A 15,778-nucleotide genomic window follows, 5' to 3' on the forward strand; every position below is an offset into this window, starting at 1 on the left:
GGAGCTGTGCTTGCCACCAATCCTTTATTGAAACTGGCAACATACACACTTTATAATAGAGCAAAAATAACGTTCAGTATGTACAGCCTCTGTGGGGGGCTATCTGACTACACGCCAGGCAGAGTGAGGGCATCAAGTCTTCAGCGCGTGCACACAAGGACACCCAGACAGACGCCGTTGTGCACACTACAGTGAAATGACTTTAGAGGTCCAGTGGAAATTCAGTATGGTACCAACAGCCTCCTCCTCCATGCATAGCTCGGTCAGCAGCCATTTACCTGGAGTCCGAAGCCGAGATCGGTTGTGTGGCTATGAATCTCTTGAGCGAGACCACCTCTGCAGATAAGTTTGCTATTCCCTGCTTCAAATACAAATTCTCAGCTTCGGAAACCTTATAGCCACCGTCTTTGACTTCCACCACACCTGTTTTGAAGCTACTCTGAGTTTTGCTGCTCAGTTCTTTGTGATGCCAGTGTTCCGATTTGAGGGACCAATCTTGAATGTTCGTCACCTGCACTGAGAAAGGAGGGAGGGAGGAATGGGCCATACCCGAGGTTCCATGTTTCTCCAGGTCAAAATGTCTTTTGGCGATCGCATCGGCGGGTGAAGAGAGTTTCTGCATGCCTTCAAACTCGCTGTCCAAAGCCTCCACTTTGACCTGCATGGCCTTGGCTTTAATCCGAAGCTTGTGCGGTAAGGCAGAAGGGTTCACTTCCGGAACCTTCACCACCGTGGCGTGGACCCGTTGCAGCTCCACTGGAGAATGGATGGGGCCCTTAGGGACCTGTTGTTCGTCTTCCCCATCAGAAGACTTGCCCACTACACCCTCATCGGCCTCTGAGGTTCTTGGGGAGTTGCTAGTGGACCCATGGACCTGCAAGAGGGGTGGGGAGTGGGAGTAAGTGGAGAAAGAGCTTCCCATGTAGCTCTGGTAGATGGAGGTGGAATACGTGCCCCGCTCCTCCCTGGCCTCCCTGGCAAAGCTCTCCAACTCCACGGGCTCCTGCTTGATCACAGGGAACTTGTTCTCAGGGCTCCGGCAGCCTCCCTGTGCGGGGCTTTCCTGAGTGTGCTCCACCGAGGACACCTCTGACACATCGGAGAGCGAGCTCTGGGGAGAGTGCTTGATGACTGAGATGCAACTTCCGGCTACCATCGCAGGCTCATGCTCGTCCACAAAAGAGCTCACGGCAGCCTTGGATGTCTGGTAGTCCTGAAAGTAGACAGCTGTGGAATTACTGAGTTTCTGGATTTCTTGGGCATACGCCGTGGAGCTAATTAAACCAAACTTTAATTTCAGGGAGAGCAGCTCAGCTTTTAAAGTGGCATTTTCTTCTCCCAGGGCGATCAGCTTGTTCTCCAAAACCAGGTCATTGAGGCGGCGCTTCTCCCGAGATCTTTTGGCAGCTTCGTTGTTTTTCCGCCGTTTCTCCCAATACATGGCGTCTTTCTTCTCGTCCGGAATGAATTCCCGTTTTCTCCGACACGCCGAGGATTTGTTTTTCCCCATGCTCCCTTCGTTCAGGAGCAAATCTTCACCTGAGGCTAGGTCCTCGGCCACCTCAGCTAAGGCAGAGTTCAGCAGCAGCATCTTGTCTGAGCTGCTGGTAGGATCTAGGGGTGCGGGCTCCTTTTTGATGGTCTGCATTTTTCTCAGCTGCATCAGAAAGGACCTCCTCGTCCTACAGACCGGATGGAGGAGACAAATCACTTCCCCAGTCTTCTTTCAGGTCTTAAGGACTTCAGCCTCTCATCCATCAATGGGTCCTTCTGTTGTCCGGCACAGGGTAAATCTGTCAGGAGCCTTTCATGGGTTATCTGCAATAAAGTAGATCACAGTGAGTCCCTTGGGCAGCTGTGTGCTAGCAGCTGTAAAAGGGGGTGCTGTGCTGAGCAGTCAGCGGGTACTGGTACAAAACAGCTCAGGTCTTTTCTTTAAACGGGGGAAAAAGATGTAAATACACAAACCCTTCTACTTCAGTGGCAAAGAACCTCTTTGCCTTGGACTATGTGGTCCAGCAGAGAGAGGAGTGCTGTCATTCATCCCTTCATCCCACCCTCCCTCCACCTACCCAGACTTGGACCCATGCAATCCTTTCGTCTAGTCCTATGCATCCATCCATCCATCCATCCATCCATCCATCCATCCATCCATCCATCTATCCATCCATCCCTCCCTTCCTCCTGCCCTCTCCTCTGCTCTGGGTCAGATAGAGGAAAGCTGTGTTTAACAGAGATAAAGGGCAAGTGCAGGATCATACAGGGTGATTTATCACAGGGAGGAAATGACAGACAGCCCTACAATGGTGACCAGAACACGAGTGCTGCCCTGCTTCAAAATGACAATAGGTAACTTGGCTCTGCCAAGGAAGTGCATACAAGAACTTGGCTGTTAACCTGCTGTCCCACCTCTGAGGGCCTGGTGCTCCCCAGTCTGCCCTGGGAATTCCTCTGGCCTTACCATTAAGCTGCTACCCTTATAGGAAGTACTTGCACTTATAAAATTCAAAATGCAAGGCCTTTCAGGCTTACCGGCCAGACTTTCAGGATTGACAGCCACAGTGCTTTATGGGGGTCCTAAAATTCAGCATAATAGACTTCAGTTATTTAGTCCTTTTGCACTAAAACAGTTACTATTCAAGGGGACTTTTTTTTTTTTTAAAACACAGCTCTCTTGAAAGTTAAGATTACTTCAAAACCAGAGAATATAATTATGGAAAGACCTTCTTTCGATCTTACTAATTAGTTTCAAATAAAATATAAGAACCGAAAAATAGAATCATCAACTGTTTTTCACTCCGAGTATATTTATAATATGAAATGGGTTTCACTTTGTGCTCGCGAGTGTGTGTGTGTGTGTGTGTGTGTGTGTGAGCGAGTGTGTGCATGTGTGTGTGTACCCATGTGCACGCTGAGGGTGGAACCCAGGAGAGTGCTAAGTAAGCGTTCTACTCTAGGCTTTGCCACAAGACAATAAATCCTTTCCTGGCGCTTTTGGATCCCATAGTGCCTCCATAAAGCAAAGGTACACACAGCCCACACACATCATTACTCTCTGAGGTGTCCTTCCTTAGGCTCTGTCACCTTGCCTTTTGACATAGAGTAGTCTCTCTCATGGCCCAAAATTTGCCTCATAGGCTAGGCTGGCCGGCCAGTGAGCCATGGGACCTTCCTGTCTCCATCTCTCCATCTCCTCAACTGCCAACTGTGAACCATGATATCCAGCCTCTTTTAAATAAATGGGTATGGAGATCAGGTCTCCATGTGTGTGTGCCAGATACCTCAACGGCTAAGCCATCTCTGCTCTCACTCATCGAAGCCTGCTTGCATTTTCTGTCTTTTCCCCAGTCCCAAGAATGTCAAGGTCATACAAGGTTCTGCCCATCCAATTGGGCCACCACCACAGGGAGCAGCTCCCCAACTCAAATGAAGCCCAAGGGCCACTGACAGCGTGCTTTCTGACAACGACACCCCGTCAGACACCACTTCAAGGATGGAGACATTGCAGACCAAAAGACAGCTTGTCAACCTCTAATCAAAAATACAATCTCTTTGCGGGGCAGCCAAGGCTACTACACAAAGGCTATCCTGTCTTGAAAAACCAACCAACCAACCAACCAACCTGGAAACACATCCCTCCACACAGTACAGGGCATGCTCCTCCTCCTGCTGCAGCTGGCGTGCAGTCAGTCACTCCGATGGGGTCCTCGCCCTTAGGTGGAACTGAGCTGCAGCCAAGAAAGATGCAGACCCTGGCCTTTCCTGTTGTGGGCTTCAAGTCTCCACCAAGCCACAGGTACTAGTTTTTAAATACCACACAGTCGCTTCCACGCTATTTTTCTGAGGTATTTTTTCCCCTCTCCATGTGCTTGTGTTTTCCTCCACATACTTATCTCAGTTCTTCTTTAAAACCCAGTTCTTCCTTAAAACATACACTGTATGTCATTTACACAGTTCACCATCTGTGAGCTACTCTCCCCACGAGTCTCCACATCAGCCAAGCTCAGAGACATTTTTTAACTGTGGATCACATGTCTGTGTGGATCCAGTTAGAGTATATGTGTGTGTGTGTGTGTGTGTGTGTGTGTGTGTGGTGTGTGTTAGTCATGACAGGCCACCATGGCCAAGCTGAACAGGTAGCTGATTCTATTTCACCACAAACGACCCATGGCTGGGGAGATGACTCAGATGATAAAGCCCTTGATTTACAAGTCCAAGAACTGGAGTTTAATCCCCAAAGCCTATGAGAAAGTCTGGGAAAGGTGGCAGAGACTATAACCTCAGTGTTGGGGAGGTAGAGACGGAAGGATCCCCAGGGCTCACTCCCTGGCCAGTCAACCTAGCCTACTATGTGAACTCCAGGTCTATGAGAGAAAACGTCTCAAAAACCAAAATGGATAGAAATCGGAGGAACAACCCTGGAGGTTGCACTCTGGCCTCCATACACACATACTTATGTACCAGTAGGCGCATGCGGTCACACATACCTATGGATTTCTAGGTCACCGAATAAGGAACACCTACTGTGTACTGAGCACAGAACTAGACTGAAGATTCTAAGAGTGGGGAGGTTGTGCAGGCTGAGGGCCAAACTGCAGAGCACAGACAGGACAGAGACAAATGCTCGGACATTGATCACGGTGGGACCTGAAGTGTGGATCCTGCTGACTCCACTCACACCAGATAGATGTCATTTATTTGGACATTTGCTAAGTCGCAGGCACTGGGGACATAGCCTACCTCATGTGCCCCCTTCAGCATCGTCAGAGGTTCGCAGACACGAGTGGCATCCAACACTCCTGTGATAGCCAACCTGAGACCTCCACCTAGCCTGGACCCTCACAGATCCTCTCTACATGCCACCTTTCAGTCCCAGACACACACAGCGTCCACCTCTCTTAGGTATGAACCTCAGATATGTAATAATGAAGTGATTCTAGGGACAGGAAGGAACCATGGATCTAGCTAGAGCTTACTCCACAAGTTGGCTACACCAAGAAGGACTGTCCGGAGCTGCCCTCAGTGGGTGTGGGCTATTTTACAGCCAAATTTTAATCTCCTGAGAGTTGAACCTATGTTGAAACAGTGAAAAAGACAGACAGCTATTGGCCTTGAACTTGTGATCATCTTATCTCAACCTCTTACACCTGTTCCAACCACCACCACCATCATCATCATCATTAATCTTTAAAAACATATGTGTTTATGTGTATGTTTTTGTGTCTATGTACATGCCAGTGCCTGCAAAGGCCAGAGACTTCAGGTCCTCCAAGAGCTAGAGTTACAACACTTTGTAAGCTGCTCACCGTGGGCGCTGGCAACTGAACTGAACTCAGGTCCCCTAAAAGAGCAATATGCATTCTTAAGCAATGAGTTATTTCTTCAGCCCCTTTTACTATCTTAAAAAAAAAACCATATACAGTTATGAGTGTTTTGCCTGCCTGGTACACTTGAAGGTCAGAAGGCATTGGATCGCCTGGACCTGAACCCAGGTCCTCTGTAAGAGCAACAAGTGCTCTTAACTGCTGAGCCAACACTCCAGTCCCATTATATTATCTTTTAAACAAAACCAAAAGTATATCTATTTCAACATTGTACATTGTGTTAGTTACAGTTTCTACTGCTGTGATGAAACACCATGACCAAAGAGCATCTTGGGGAGGAAAGGTTTTACCTGACTAACGCTTCCACATTGCTATTCATCATCAAAGGCAATCAGAGCAGGAACTCAAACAGGTCAGGAACCTGAAGTCAGGAGCCCAGGCAGAGGGGCGCTGCTTACTGGCTTGCTCCTCCTGGCTTGCTCCTCCTGCTTTCTTACAGAACCCAGGACCACCTGCCCAGGTTGGCCCCGCCCACAATGGGTTGGGCCCTTCCCCACCAATCACTAATTAAGAAAATGCTCTACAGATTGGCCCACAGCTGAATCTTAGGGAGGCATTCTCTCAGTTGCTGTTCTCTCTCCAGTCCTCTCTGGTGACTCTAGCTTTTAAGTAGACCCACATGGAAGAAGCAGCCAAAAGACTGAGCCACCAGCCAGAGATCACAGCAGTTAAAACCAAAGATGGCTCTCGAGTCTGTGTTCCTCAACAATGGATGCAGGGAAAACACAGCTGACAATATTTTTATTTTATTATAATAGTCATAAAGTGCATGTGTGTGTCAAGGCTGCAGGCTAACACTGGGATGTTGCCTTTATTACAGCTCCCAGGATCTGCTTGTCTCTGCTCTCTGCCACCCCAGCACTGGGGACCCAAGCATGCGCTACTGCCCCATGGGTTTTGGGGATCTGAACTCAAGTCCTCATACTCCACAACAGGCATTTTACCCAGTGAGCCACCTCCTCAGCACAGTTGAGGCCGCCTTCTAAAACCCTCAGTGTGCACGATGACTGCTTCGGATCCCAGTTTCTCACTTCGTGACTAATCTAGCCATGACTTCACCGGTGCGTCACTGTTTGAAATCAACACAGACCGTTGAGCTACCTTAGTCACTATGTTTCTTTTTTTAGTGAATAACTGACACGAAATGCCAATTCTATGATGTTACCCCCTGTTAGCGCCATTAACTCCATTACACCCATTAGCTGATAGGACTGCTTAAAGACACAAATAAAAAAGAGAAATTGGGGTGCAGGCATCGCGTCATGCCAGCTGGCATACTTTCCCACGCCTACTGTGAAGACACCATCACTGTTACCACGTGCTTTTCTTTATAACCTGCTACAGGCAAGAGCTGAATTTCATAAGCCCAGATCCTTGAGTATATTTAAGTCAGATGACCTAAATACTTGGCAATTAAAATAAGACCTGACCTAAGAAAAGGCTGCAAAAAGGATCCAAATAGACAACATAAATTCGGAACAAGAGTTCATCCTGCAGGTGTTCCCCAACGGTTACTACAGAAACGCATGTGCGTCTCCAACCTCTGACCTCCCAGAGGGGACTTGTGGCAGTTCACATTCTACAGAAACAGAAATGAATAAGCCCTCTGCACAGAGCACAGAACATCGTCCTTGTTTAGATATCAAAAATCACCAGGCATGGTGGCGCACGCCTTTAACCCCAGCTCTGGGGAGGCAGAGGCGGGCGGATTTCTGAGTTCGAGGCCAGCCTGGTCTACAAAGTGAGTTCAAGAACAGCCAGGACTACACAGAGAAACCCTGTCTCAAAAAACAAACAAACAAACAAATAAATGATATAAAAAATCCACAACAAGGCTGGTCGTGAGCTGCCTGGGGTGTGTGTGTGTGTGTGTGTGTGTGTGTGTGTGTGTGTGTGTGTTTGCTGGGAACTGAACTCGGGTCCTCTTAACAGGAAGCCATCCCTCCAACCTCTATCTGTGAAAATTGTGGAAGTTAACCAATCAATTCGTCACCTCCACAGACAGGAGTTAAGCCTTTTATCTTTACAAATCTTATTAAGTATTATCATGAGGGTCCATGTCGGGGATCAGAGGCCAGCAACATTCAGAAGTTGGTTCTGTCCCTTCCACTGTGGGATCTGGAAACTGAATTCAGGTCATTGGGTTTGCACAGCAAGCACTTTAATCCACTGACATTTTACATCAAGAACAAAACACTCTAGTTCCTGAGTGCTTAGCTCAGGGCCTGAAGTCACTCAGCAGTCCAAAGTCCACCCAGGGCCAGGAGAGACACGTGCTTGACACACACGTGGGGCACACACACACATGAGCCATCTCTCACTGCCAGGCCAGCCCTATCTCGGCAACAAACTGACCCACTTTTTCTGTTTGGATGCATCTGTAAATAAATGTGTCAAAACCTGATTCAGCTTACAGGAACAGAAAAGATTCCAAGTTCAACAAGGGATTACTTGAACATTAGGTTTTAACCTTAATGAATTGGATGACAACCCCACATTTGATTAGCCCACCCCTGTACTTTGTTGATTGAAACATGAACTAGTGTTTAACTGGCAATCTCTACAGTGCAAGGGTTTGCAACATTATGGAGCAAGTCTGAAGTCAGGCACAAGCAGGAAAGACAGGGGCACCCATTAAAGCAACTTCACAGCTTGAGGAGAAGCTCAGAGAGACAACAGTGGGGGAGGGGGGTGAAGAGACAGAGACACACACAGAGAGAATATACGAGTGTGTGTGTATATATAGAAATGTATTTTGAAAAACCTTAGTTGAGAAGCTTCAAAATGGGAACATTATACCTGTGAAATAGTAATTTGAAGAAAGGATACTGTTTTTATTTATGTGCTACTGTGTGAACATCTGTCACATTGTACCAGTGCCTGTAGGGGTCAGAAGAGGGCACTGGAGCCCCTGAAGCTGGAGTTAACAGTCAGTAGTGAGCTGCCTGATTATGTCCTCCGGAGCAGTAGCAAGGGCTCCAGCCCAGTCATCATCCCGGCCCCTATTTGTCACATTTTTGGAAAATATAATTGATCAAATTAGTAAGTTCCCCGGAGTCTTTCTTTTTGACTTTGCCATGATCATGAGCTTCTAATCCTGCATTCACCTCTTCTTCTGCACTGGGACTGTAGGTATCTACTCTGACATTGGTGTATGGGGTGCTGGAGACAGGACCCAGGGCATTGGGAATACTAGGCAAATGCTACCAGTTGAGGTACAGCTCTAGTCTCCTCTGCATCTTAGGGACACAAATGTCACAACTTTGACTAGTTAGAGCATAAGGGGAACAGCATCACAACGTTACAGAAGAGGGTGTGTGCTGGGGATCTGGGATGGCGGAAATGTTCCCAATCTCCCCAGCCTGGTTTTTAACGTTCTCACTCACTTTCCTAATCAGCCCGTGACTGTAAGTACTATTTATTGTGCCGTGTGCCTTAGGAAGAGAGTGGAAGGTTTATTTGAAGGCTACTTAATTACATTTAAGATCCCTAGAAAGTTAATAAAAGACACCGTGTTCTGATCAGTGAAAGACTTATAAACACCCAAACTCCAATGAAACCAGGTCCACAGAGCCCGGATTATTAACGAATGGCATCCAGCAAATCCCCACTAAACTTCAAAAACAAGCCCAAACTCTAATTAAAGCCATACGAGAAACAAAAGCCCCCCACCCCTCCCCCACCACAACCCGTTTCTAACTACAGGAAAATTAGTTACAAAGAAATGTGAGAGGTAAGTGGGGGTGGTGGCAATAAAAACTCATTTTGAAACTGAAAAACCCTCTTATGTAATTGTCTGTGGGCAAAGGTCAGTGTCTTTCAACATTCGCTTGTGAGTCCAATCTGGATAAAAATCAACTCAAATAAAATCGAGAAAAATAACAGGATATCAAACAATGTGCTAACCCTGTGAAACGCGGGGCATACCTGACAAAAACAAGAAGTGAGCATCAGCGGGGGAAACCTCAATTACATTGTTTGTTATGTTTGACTTGAATCCCCAGCGTGCTCTCATTCCTCAATACAAATTAAAAATAAACAACTCTTAACAGCATCAATGCCATCTGGGTCACAATGGAAATAATGAGGCGTGCGCCTCATTATTCCGAAGCCGGGTAAAAATAACGCCGAGCACTCTGACCCCGCCTTTCCAGCCCACGCTTCAATCAGACCTGCATCTTGGAACCCAGGAACCCACTGATGATCACGGCTAGGTCAGCTAGAAATCTCCGCTGGCGGGAGTGAGTCAGGGGCCTTGCTCAACTCTGTGCTCAGCCTTTCACAAAGGGTTTTAATTTGCAGGCTGTTGCATCATGGTGATGTTATAATTGCCAAGATAAGCCCTCAACACAGAAAAGGAAACTGTTTCACAAAGTACAGTGAGCTTGTGTTCACTCTCGTTGAAGGGACAGGCAGAACGGTGGAGGAGCATGAACACAGCTAGCACAACTCTCATCTTTTGAAACTCTACGCTGGACTGCTTACCCAGCTTCTCTGAGCACCTGTTTTGTAAAGTGGGGGTGGTGGGTGGGGGTGGTGCCCAGTGGGTCCTGCCTTGTTTAGTAACTGCCCTTCATATTTCTGAATCAAGGCAGTGAGGACTCCAGGTTCCAGTCCTTTCTGCAAGGCACTAATTTGAGACTGCCCTGGGTACTTCGGGCCTAGGTTTCTTCATGGAGGTCAAGAGTCATCAGTCTAACGGGGCCTGGCTTTAATTGACATCCACACAGCTCCCCGTATCCTCTCTCTAAGATAGCGTGCACGTGCACAAGTGTAGGTGAGAATGCGCACTGCTGATGGTTTAGAAGAAGAGATCAGCCAGGCTAGAGAACTCAAGTCACAGAAAATTCCAGGGATCTGGAAAAGGCCAAGCTACTCTTGCTGTGGGGACCTTGTCACCTCCGTTTCTTCCAATACTCCCTAAGGTCCCAGTTACTTGGGACCTTGAAGCACTTCGATGCTTCAAGAATTATCTTGGTACAAACATTAAGTAACACGCACAAGGCAAGGGTATTCAGGGGTAACAGAGAAGGTGAATCTTTACAGGCCCAATACCAACCTGTCTTCATTCTTTCTGTGAGATTCGGTTCCGTAAAGGAAAGCCAGTCCAAACATAAGCATTCTGGAAACATTTACTGAGCCCCTTCTTAACTGTGCGGATCCACGGGCTTCCTTCCCCTCAGGTTTCCCTGAAAGGCAGTGAAGGTCTATCATATACTGAGGAGAGAGTATCATATACTGGGGAGAGAGCAGCACTTACACCTGCCTTTTTTGCATCTCCCAAAGCAGACTCCCAAAGAGGGTCCTTAGGGTATCCAAGAGCATCATTTGATGCTGAATTCCAGGTTTGCCATCCAGAGAGCAGCCTGAGCTGATCACCCTCCAAACACCAGGAGGCTTTCCTGTGGCTTCAGAAGGCCACCGGGAGAAACGTGGAGCTGTGATGAAGTAGAGAGAGGAAGTAGAGAGGTACTTTTACAGGAGAGACAGCTACATCTATGTGGGTGACTTTGAATTAGGGACTCCCGACCATATATATCATCCCGGGCTTTGGATCAAATAAACTTTAGCTACAATAAGAAAAAAAAAAAAAAAAAAAACTGGGTTCCACTGTCCATGTTCAAGCACTGTCCCTCCTATCCATCACGATCAAGACTGCCCTCCCTTCTTTCTGTAGCCATTTAGATGTCCTGCTTTTTCACTCCGTGAATGGAGAAGAGATCTTGCCTCTGAAATTCAACGGAGACTCCAGAAACAAAGATATCTGTGGGGGTCGCGGCTAGCGGTGCTCCGGAGTAGAGTCAGCTTCTGGCTCGGTCTGCCTGAGGCTGCACTGTCCCGAGGCCCAAGGCCACCGGAGCCGGCGCCCAGGAGGCACGCCTGCTCTCCGCCTCAGGCCACCGGCTCCGGGCGAGCGCAGCTCACCGAACTCGGCCCTGCAAGCCTCCGCCCCGCTCGCGGCCGCGCCCCCACGCCGCGCCGCTCCCCAGGCCCGCCCCCCGCCGGGTGGGCGGCGCAGCGGGGCCTCGGCGCCGCGAGGACCCCCGCGCCAGAACAAAGGAATGCGGGAGGGGCCGGGGAGCCGCGCGGGCCACCGCGAGGCGCGTCCAGTTGCTGCCCAAGGGGAGCGTCTTGGGTCGAGGTCTCTGCCTGCCACTGCCAGGCGCGTGCCCGGTCTCCCGGACCAGCGAGGGGCGCAAGGACGCATGATGAAAGGTGGCGCTGCAAAGTCCCCCCAGGCCCCCCGCCTCTGAAGGCTTGGGTCTCCCAGCCCAGCACGCAAAGTGGGTCAGGGTCTGCTGCTGGGGGGCCTACTGCAACTGCAGCGTCTTGGAAAACGGCTAAAATAGGGATAATATGTTCCAGGAGTCATCATCTAGAATGTCTCCGCCCCCTAAAATAATATTGTAGTTCAATTATGTAAATGGTACGCTAAGAAAACTATATCTCACAGACACTATTAAATACGTATATTCACACATCATTACACTAAGTAAGAATCCGGGAAGAAATTTAATATCCGGATACTTACCATATTATTCTATCTCCAAGAATAAAACTAGGTTATACAAGGCAAAAATACAATCTACTAACCTATATATACTTCCCATAACTCATATCTGATCTGGGGGAAATTATGATGTGAAATAAATACTTTTGACCTCATTAGCCGTTGTTATTTACAAAAGCCAGAAAAGAAGGTGTCACTTGGCCATTCCCTGTTGCCCTCTGAACGCAGCAGTTCCTCCAAAGTGTCCTTTAAAATGATAAATGGGGCCCCCGCGTTCACCAGCAGTCTCTGGGTGCTGCGAAATGCCTTCCTAAAAATACAGTCTTATCAGAGGTCTTGGAAGGCGTGGAGTTAAAACTACAGCAAATGGCCTTGAGCTCGTATTTGCACACAGCCCTGGAGAAACCAGAAATAGCACTGAGGCCAGGATTGTTAAAATGTGATAGGGCTATATTTAGAAAGACGTACATTTCTTTTAGGGTAAAAGACACACATTTGGCAAGCATGAGCTATGTCAAGGCTTAGTCGGTCGTCACTTTCCGGCTTAAAATATCCTTTAAAAGAACCAACAAAACCCCTGTTGATGGTGACATTCTTCAACGCTGAGATTGCCCTACTTTCTTTGTGGCAAGATTATAAAATCACGTAATTAGCTCCCTTTCTATGCTCAACAGCCAGCAAATTCGGCAGTTACATAACCTCACATTTCCAGGAATCTAGTAATGATTTGTCTTGTGGTGTCTTAAAAAAAAAAAAAAAAAAGCCAATGACGATAAGGTGAGAAAAAAAAAAAAGAAAGAAAGAAAAAGAAAGGCTGATGAAACGCATCGCATTCCAGTTGGGAAAAGTGGGGAGGCAAACGTCACAATGGCTCGTCCGGGTTTTAAAAATAACACCTCGGAACATTTAAGGAGCCCCCCCTCCCCCGCGCGCATTAGTGTCCAAGACTAGGATTTCTTCTTTCTTAATAATGAACTCCATAGAATCGTTTTTTAAAATATGCGTATTTGGGACGATACAGAGGTACCAATAAGGATCTAATAGCCAACGCTGCGCTAAAATGACCAAATCATTGCACACAAATCACACGCGCACATTCTCACATCAGTTCGTCCTCGGTGCCCACGTTTCATCGCTGGCCCATTATGCAATGTAAGAAAGGACACATCCCTCCACCTTCCCGAGGGCTCGTAAAACACGGTGACGACAAACGGGTTGGAAAACGTCGGTGCCGACACAGCGCCTGACACAAACAAACGCCGCGCAGGCATCTCCGATTGCCGTCACCGTTGGTACTCCCAATCCTCCTAAGCAAATCAAGACTCAACCCTCCCCTTAGCTGGCCCGGATTGGGGACTAGCGCGGAGAGACCCCGGAGAGCAGGGCAAGTCGTCTGGCTGCTAAAAGGATCGGCCTCCACTCCGCCTCCACGGCGCGCTCTTCGCCACCGAAACATCAATTTTCCTGAAATCCGGAGACATTATGCAATAGCGGGGAGGAGGAGGGAGCGCGCGGCAGCCCGGGCTACGTGCGGGCGCCAGGGCGCTGCAATCAAAGCAGCTACCTTAAGGTGGCGAGTCCCCCCTCCTGCCAAGGCAGCAAAAGTTTATGTAATGCATGCCCCGCGCACACTCGCCGCCTCCCGCCAGCCCTGCGCCGCGCCCGCACGCATCCCGCGCCCTACGCCCGCCGGCCGCGCGCTCCAAGAGCGGGCACGGAGCAGAGCAGGGCCCCCGGGGCCGCCGGTGGGCGGAGCGCTTACCGTGGTTCTGCTCCCTGGTCCGTGAGGGGGAAAAGAAAGGGCGGCTGTAACCGGGCTGGCGGCGCCGGGGCGCGATTCAAGCTCCGCCGGGCCCTCAGCGGGCGGTGGCGAGGGCGCGGCGCGGGAGACGAGCGGGCGCGCCGGGTCCGCGGGCGCCGTGGCCGCGCCGAGAGATGTGTGTTAGTAGGTCAGTTCCGAGCGCCGCGCTACGTCGCCGCCCGCCAGCCCCGCCGTGACGGGCGGCGGCCGCCCCAATCGCCGCGCCCGCGCCCGCCCCCGGCCCGCCGCCACTGGCCGCGCCGACAGGGGCGGGCTCCCCACCGCCCCGCCCCGCCCCGCCCCGTCCTCTCCGCCGCGGCGCCACTGGCAGTCCGCGTCCTTCTCTGGCCGCGGCCGCAGCTGCTACCCGCTGTCCGTGGGGACCCAGGCCGAGCGCTATGTTGCGCAACGGGACGCACCGCGGAGCAACCCGAGGCACGCCTAAGAGGAGCCCAGGACCCTTTTGCCCATTGCCGGCCGCGCCCTCCGGGTCGCTGCGCTCGCTCCGTGGTGCCAGCACCTTTTTTTGTTTGTTTGTTTCCCGGAGAGCCACAGAGGGCCGGGCTACCTGTTGCCAATAGAACCCCGGGTGAGGGCTATGGGGACACGGGCGTGGCGGGGACCTTGGCCTCCTTGTGCCCACGGTCCCCTCTGAGACCGGGAAAGGGGCGCGGCAGCCGGGCTACTGAAATGTCCCGCTCCTCTCCCGGGCAGCGCCGCAACGGTAACACAAACAGCGCTCCCGACACAATTAGGGCGAAGACGACCCCTACAAAGTTGTTGCGTAACACGGTTGGGAAACCAAGCTAGACCCGGTTGGTCTGTGTCCCCGACCACGTGGAGAGGTGGCGGCTGTCTCCGAGGACCTGAGAGTCCGCGGCCTCGGTGTCCCCGGCTGGGAAACCTACCCGCTTTCGGTGCTCGGGCTAGAGCAAGCCACGGAGGGCATTCCCCAAGCATCTTGAACTGGTAGTTCTCCTCTCCTTTCGGTTCTCAGTGAACACGCCAGCCAGCCCCCACCCCACCCCCCTTTCCCCAATTCCTGGGATGTACAAAAGACATAAGGAAATGGGAGACAGAGCATCTGGTGGCATGTTCTTAAGTCAGTCATCGGGTTGGCTATTGTAAAGGAACGTGGCAAACACTCCCCGCGTTTACAGACACGTAAGATTATAGCCGGCCTTGGCAAAGGGAGCCATATTCCTGACAGTGACGCACGCGCTTGCCCAAATACGGAATGTGGCAGGTGGCAAGGTCCTTGAGCTCGGACTGTGGGACCTGGGCTCGAATGATTCCCTCACTCAACCCCCTCCTTTCTCATTTTTCAAAGAAAGCAAACCCCAAAATAAAGAGTGAGTGTGCGGGACCCCCACCCGGAACATCTCACCAAGTGGATCTCTTTCCATTTACTCAAGACACACAGTAGTAACTCCACAAATAATCTCCGAGGCACATCCAGTGGTGATTTAAATGCCATTCACCGTTGGACTTTTGGACGCCTTCACAGGGCAATAATGATGGAGTCTAGCTGGTAAAATACCCCTTAACCAATAAAGCCCCCATAGCACAGATACGCAATAGAGGATAAATCTCCTTTCACGGGTGCTGATCAGTTCAGGGAACACCCCCTCCCCCCTTTACACTTTGTTTGTTTGGATTTTTTTTTGTTTTTTGTTTTGTTTTTTTCCGAAGAACTAACTACCTTGATGTAAACGAATCTTGATTTGGTTAATCGGTTCCACTTTTCTCGAATTTACTGATGTCATAGGATCCCTAAGTAGGTAGAATCGGGGAATAGCGTTTTCACAAAAAAAAAAAAAAAAAAAAAAAAAAAAAAAAAAAAAAAATTGAACTTGCCTGACTCACCCAAGGCTGACAGCGGAAGAACGGACTGCTGTGACCCACGAAGCTGTTCTTTATACTGAATTTTGAAATCTGATGCCTGTCTTCATTCCCGGGGGCAGTTTACATTGCGCCTCCACCACATTTATGCTTCCGTCATTGTCATCTAACTTGGAAATCAGAGGAAGTGTGAAAGATGTCTCTGATATCAACTTGGAAAACAACTCATTCGCGCCCCCT

At 49.7% G+C, this 15,778-nt stretch overlaps 1 protein-coding gene across 4 annotated transcripts; it reads right to left on the minus strand.

Moving 5' to 3' along the window:
• Nucleotides 1-5: 5 nt before the first annotated feature.
• Nfil3 (nuclear factor, interleukin 3, regulated) lies at nucleotides 6-15,675 on the minus strand. 4 transcript variants are annotated; one of them, XM_011244379.1, is made up of 3 exons: nucleotides 13,658-13,883; nucleotides 12,999-13,359; nucleotides 6-1,818 (listed from the first exon to the last, which is right to left on the minus strand). In XM_011244379.1, exon 3 carries the CDS (start codon nucleotides 1,661-1,663, stop codon nucleotides 275-277), a length of 1,389 nt encoding a protein of 462 aa, XP_011242681.1. In that variant the 5' UTR covers nucleotides 1,664-1,818; nucleotides 12,999-13,359; nucleotides 13,658-13,883; the 3' UTR covers nucleotides 6-274. The 4 variants fall into 4 exon arrangements, with proteins under 4 accessions (XP_011242681.1, XP_006516940.1, NP_059069.1 ...); XM_006516877.3 differs by lacking the exons at nucleotides 12,999-13,359; nucleotides 13,658-13,883 and adding an exon at nucleotides 15,563-15,675; NM_017373.3 differs by lacking the exon at nucleotides 12,999-13,359 and having other exon boundaries at nucleotides 13,658-13,836.
• Nucleotides 15,676-15,778: the final 103 nt, after the last annotated feature.

The sequence above is a fragment of the Mus musculus genome, chromosome 13 (assembly GCF_000001635.26).
Source record: "Mus musculus strain C57BL/6J chromosome 13, GRCm38.p6 C57BL/6J".
NCBI lineage: Eukaryota > Metazoa > Chordata > Mammalia > Rodentia > Muridae > Mus > Mus musculus.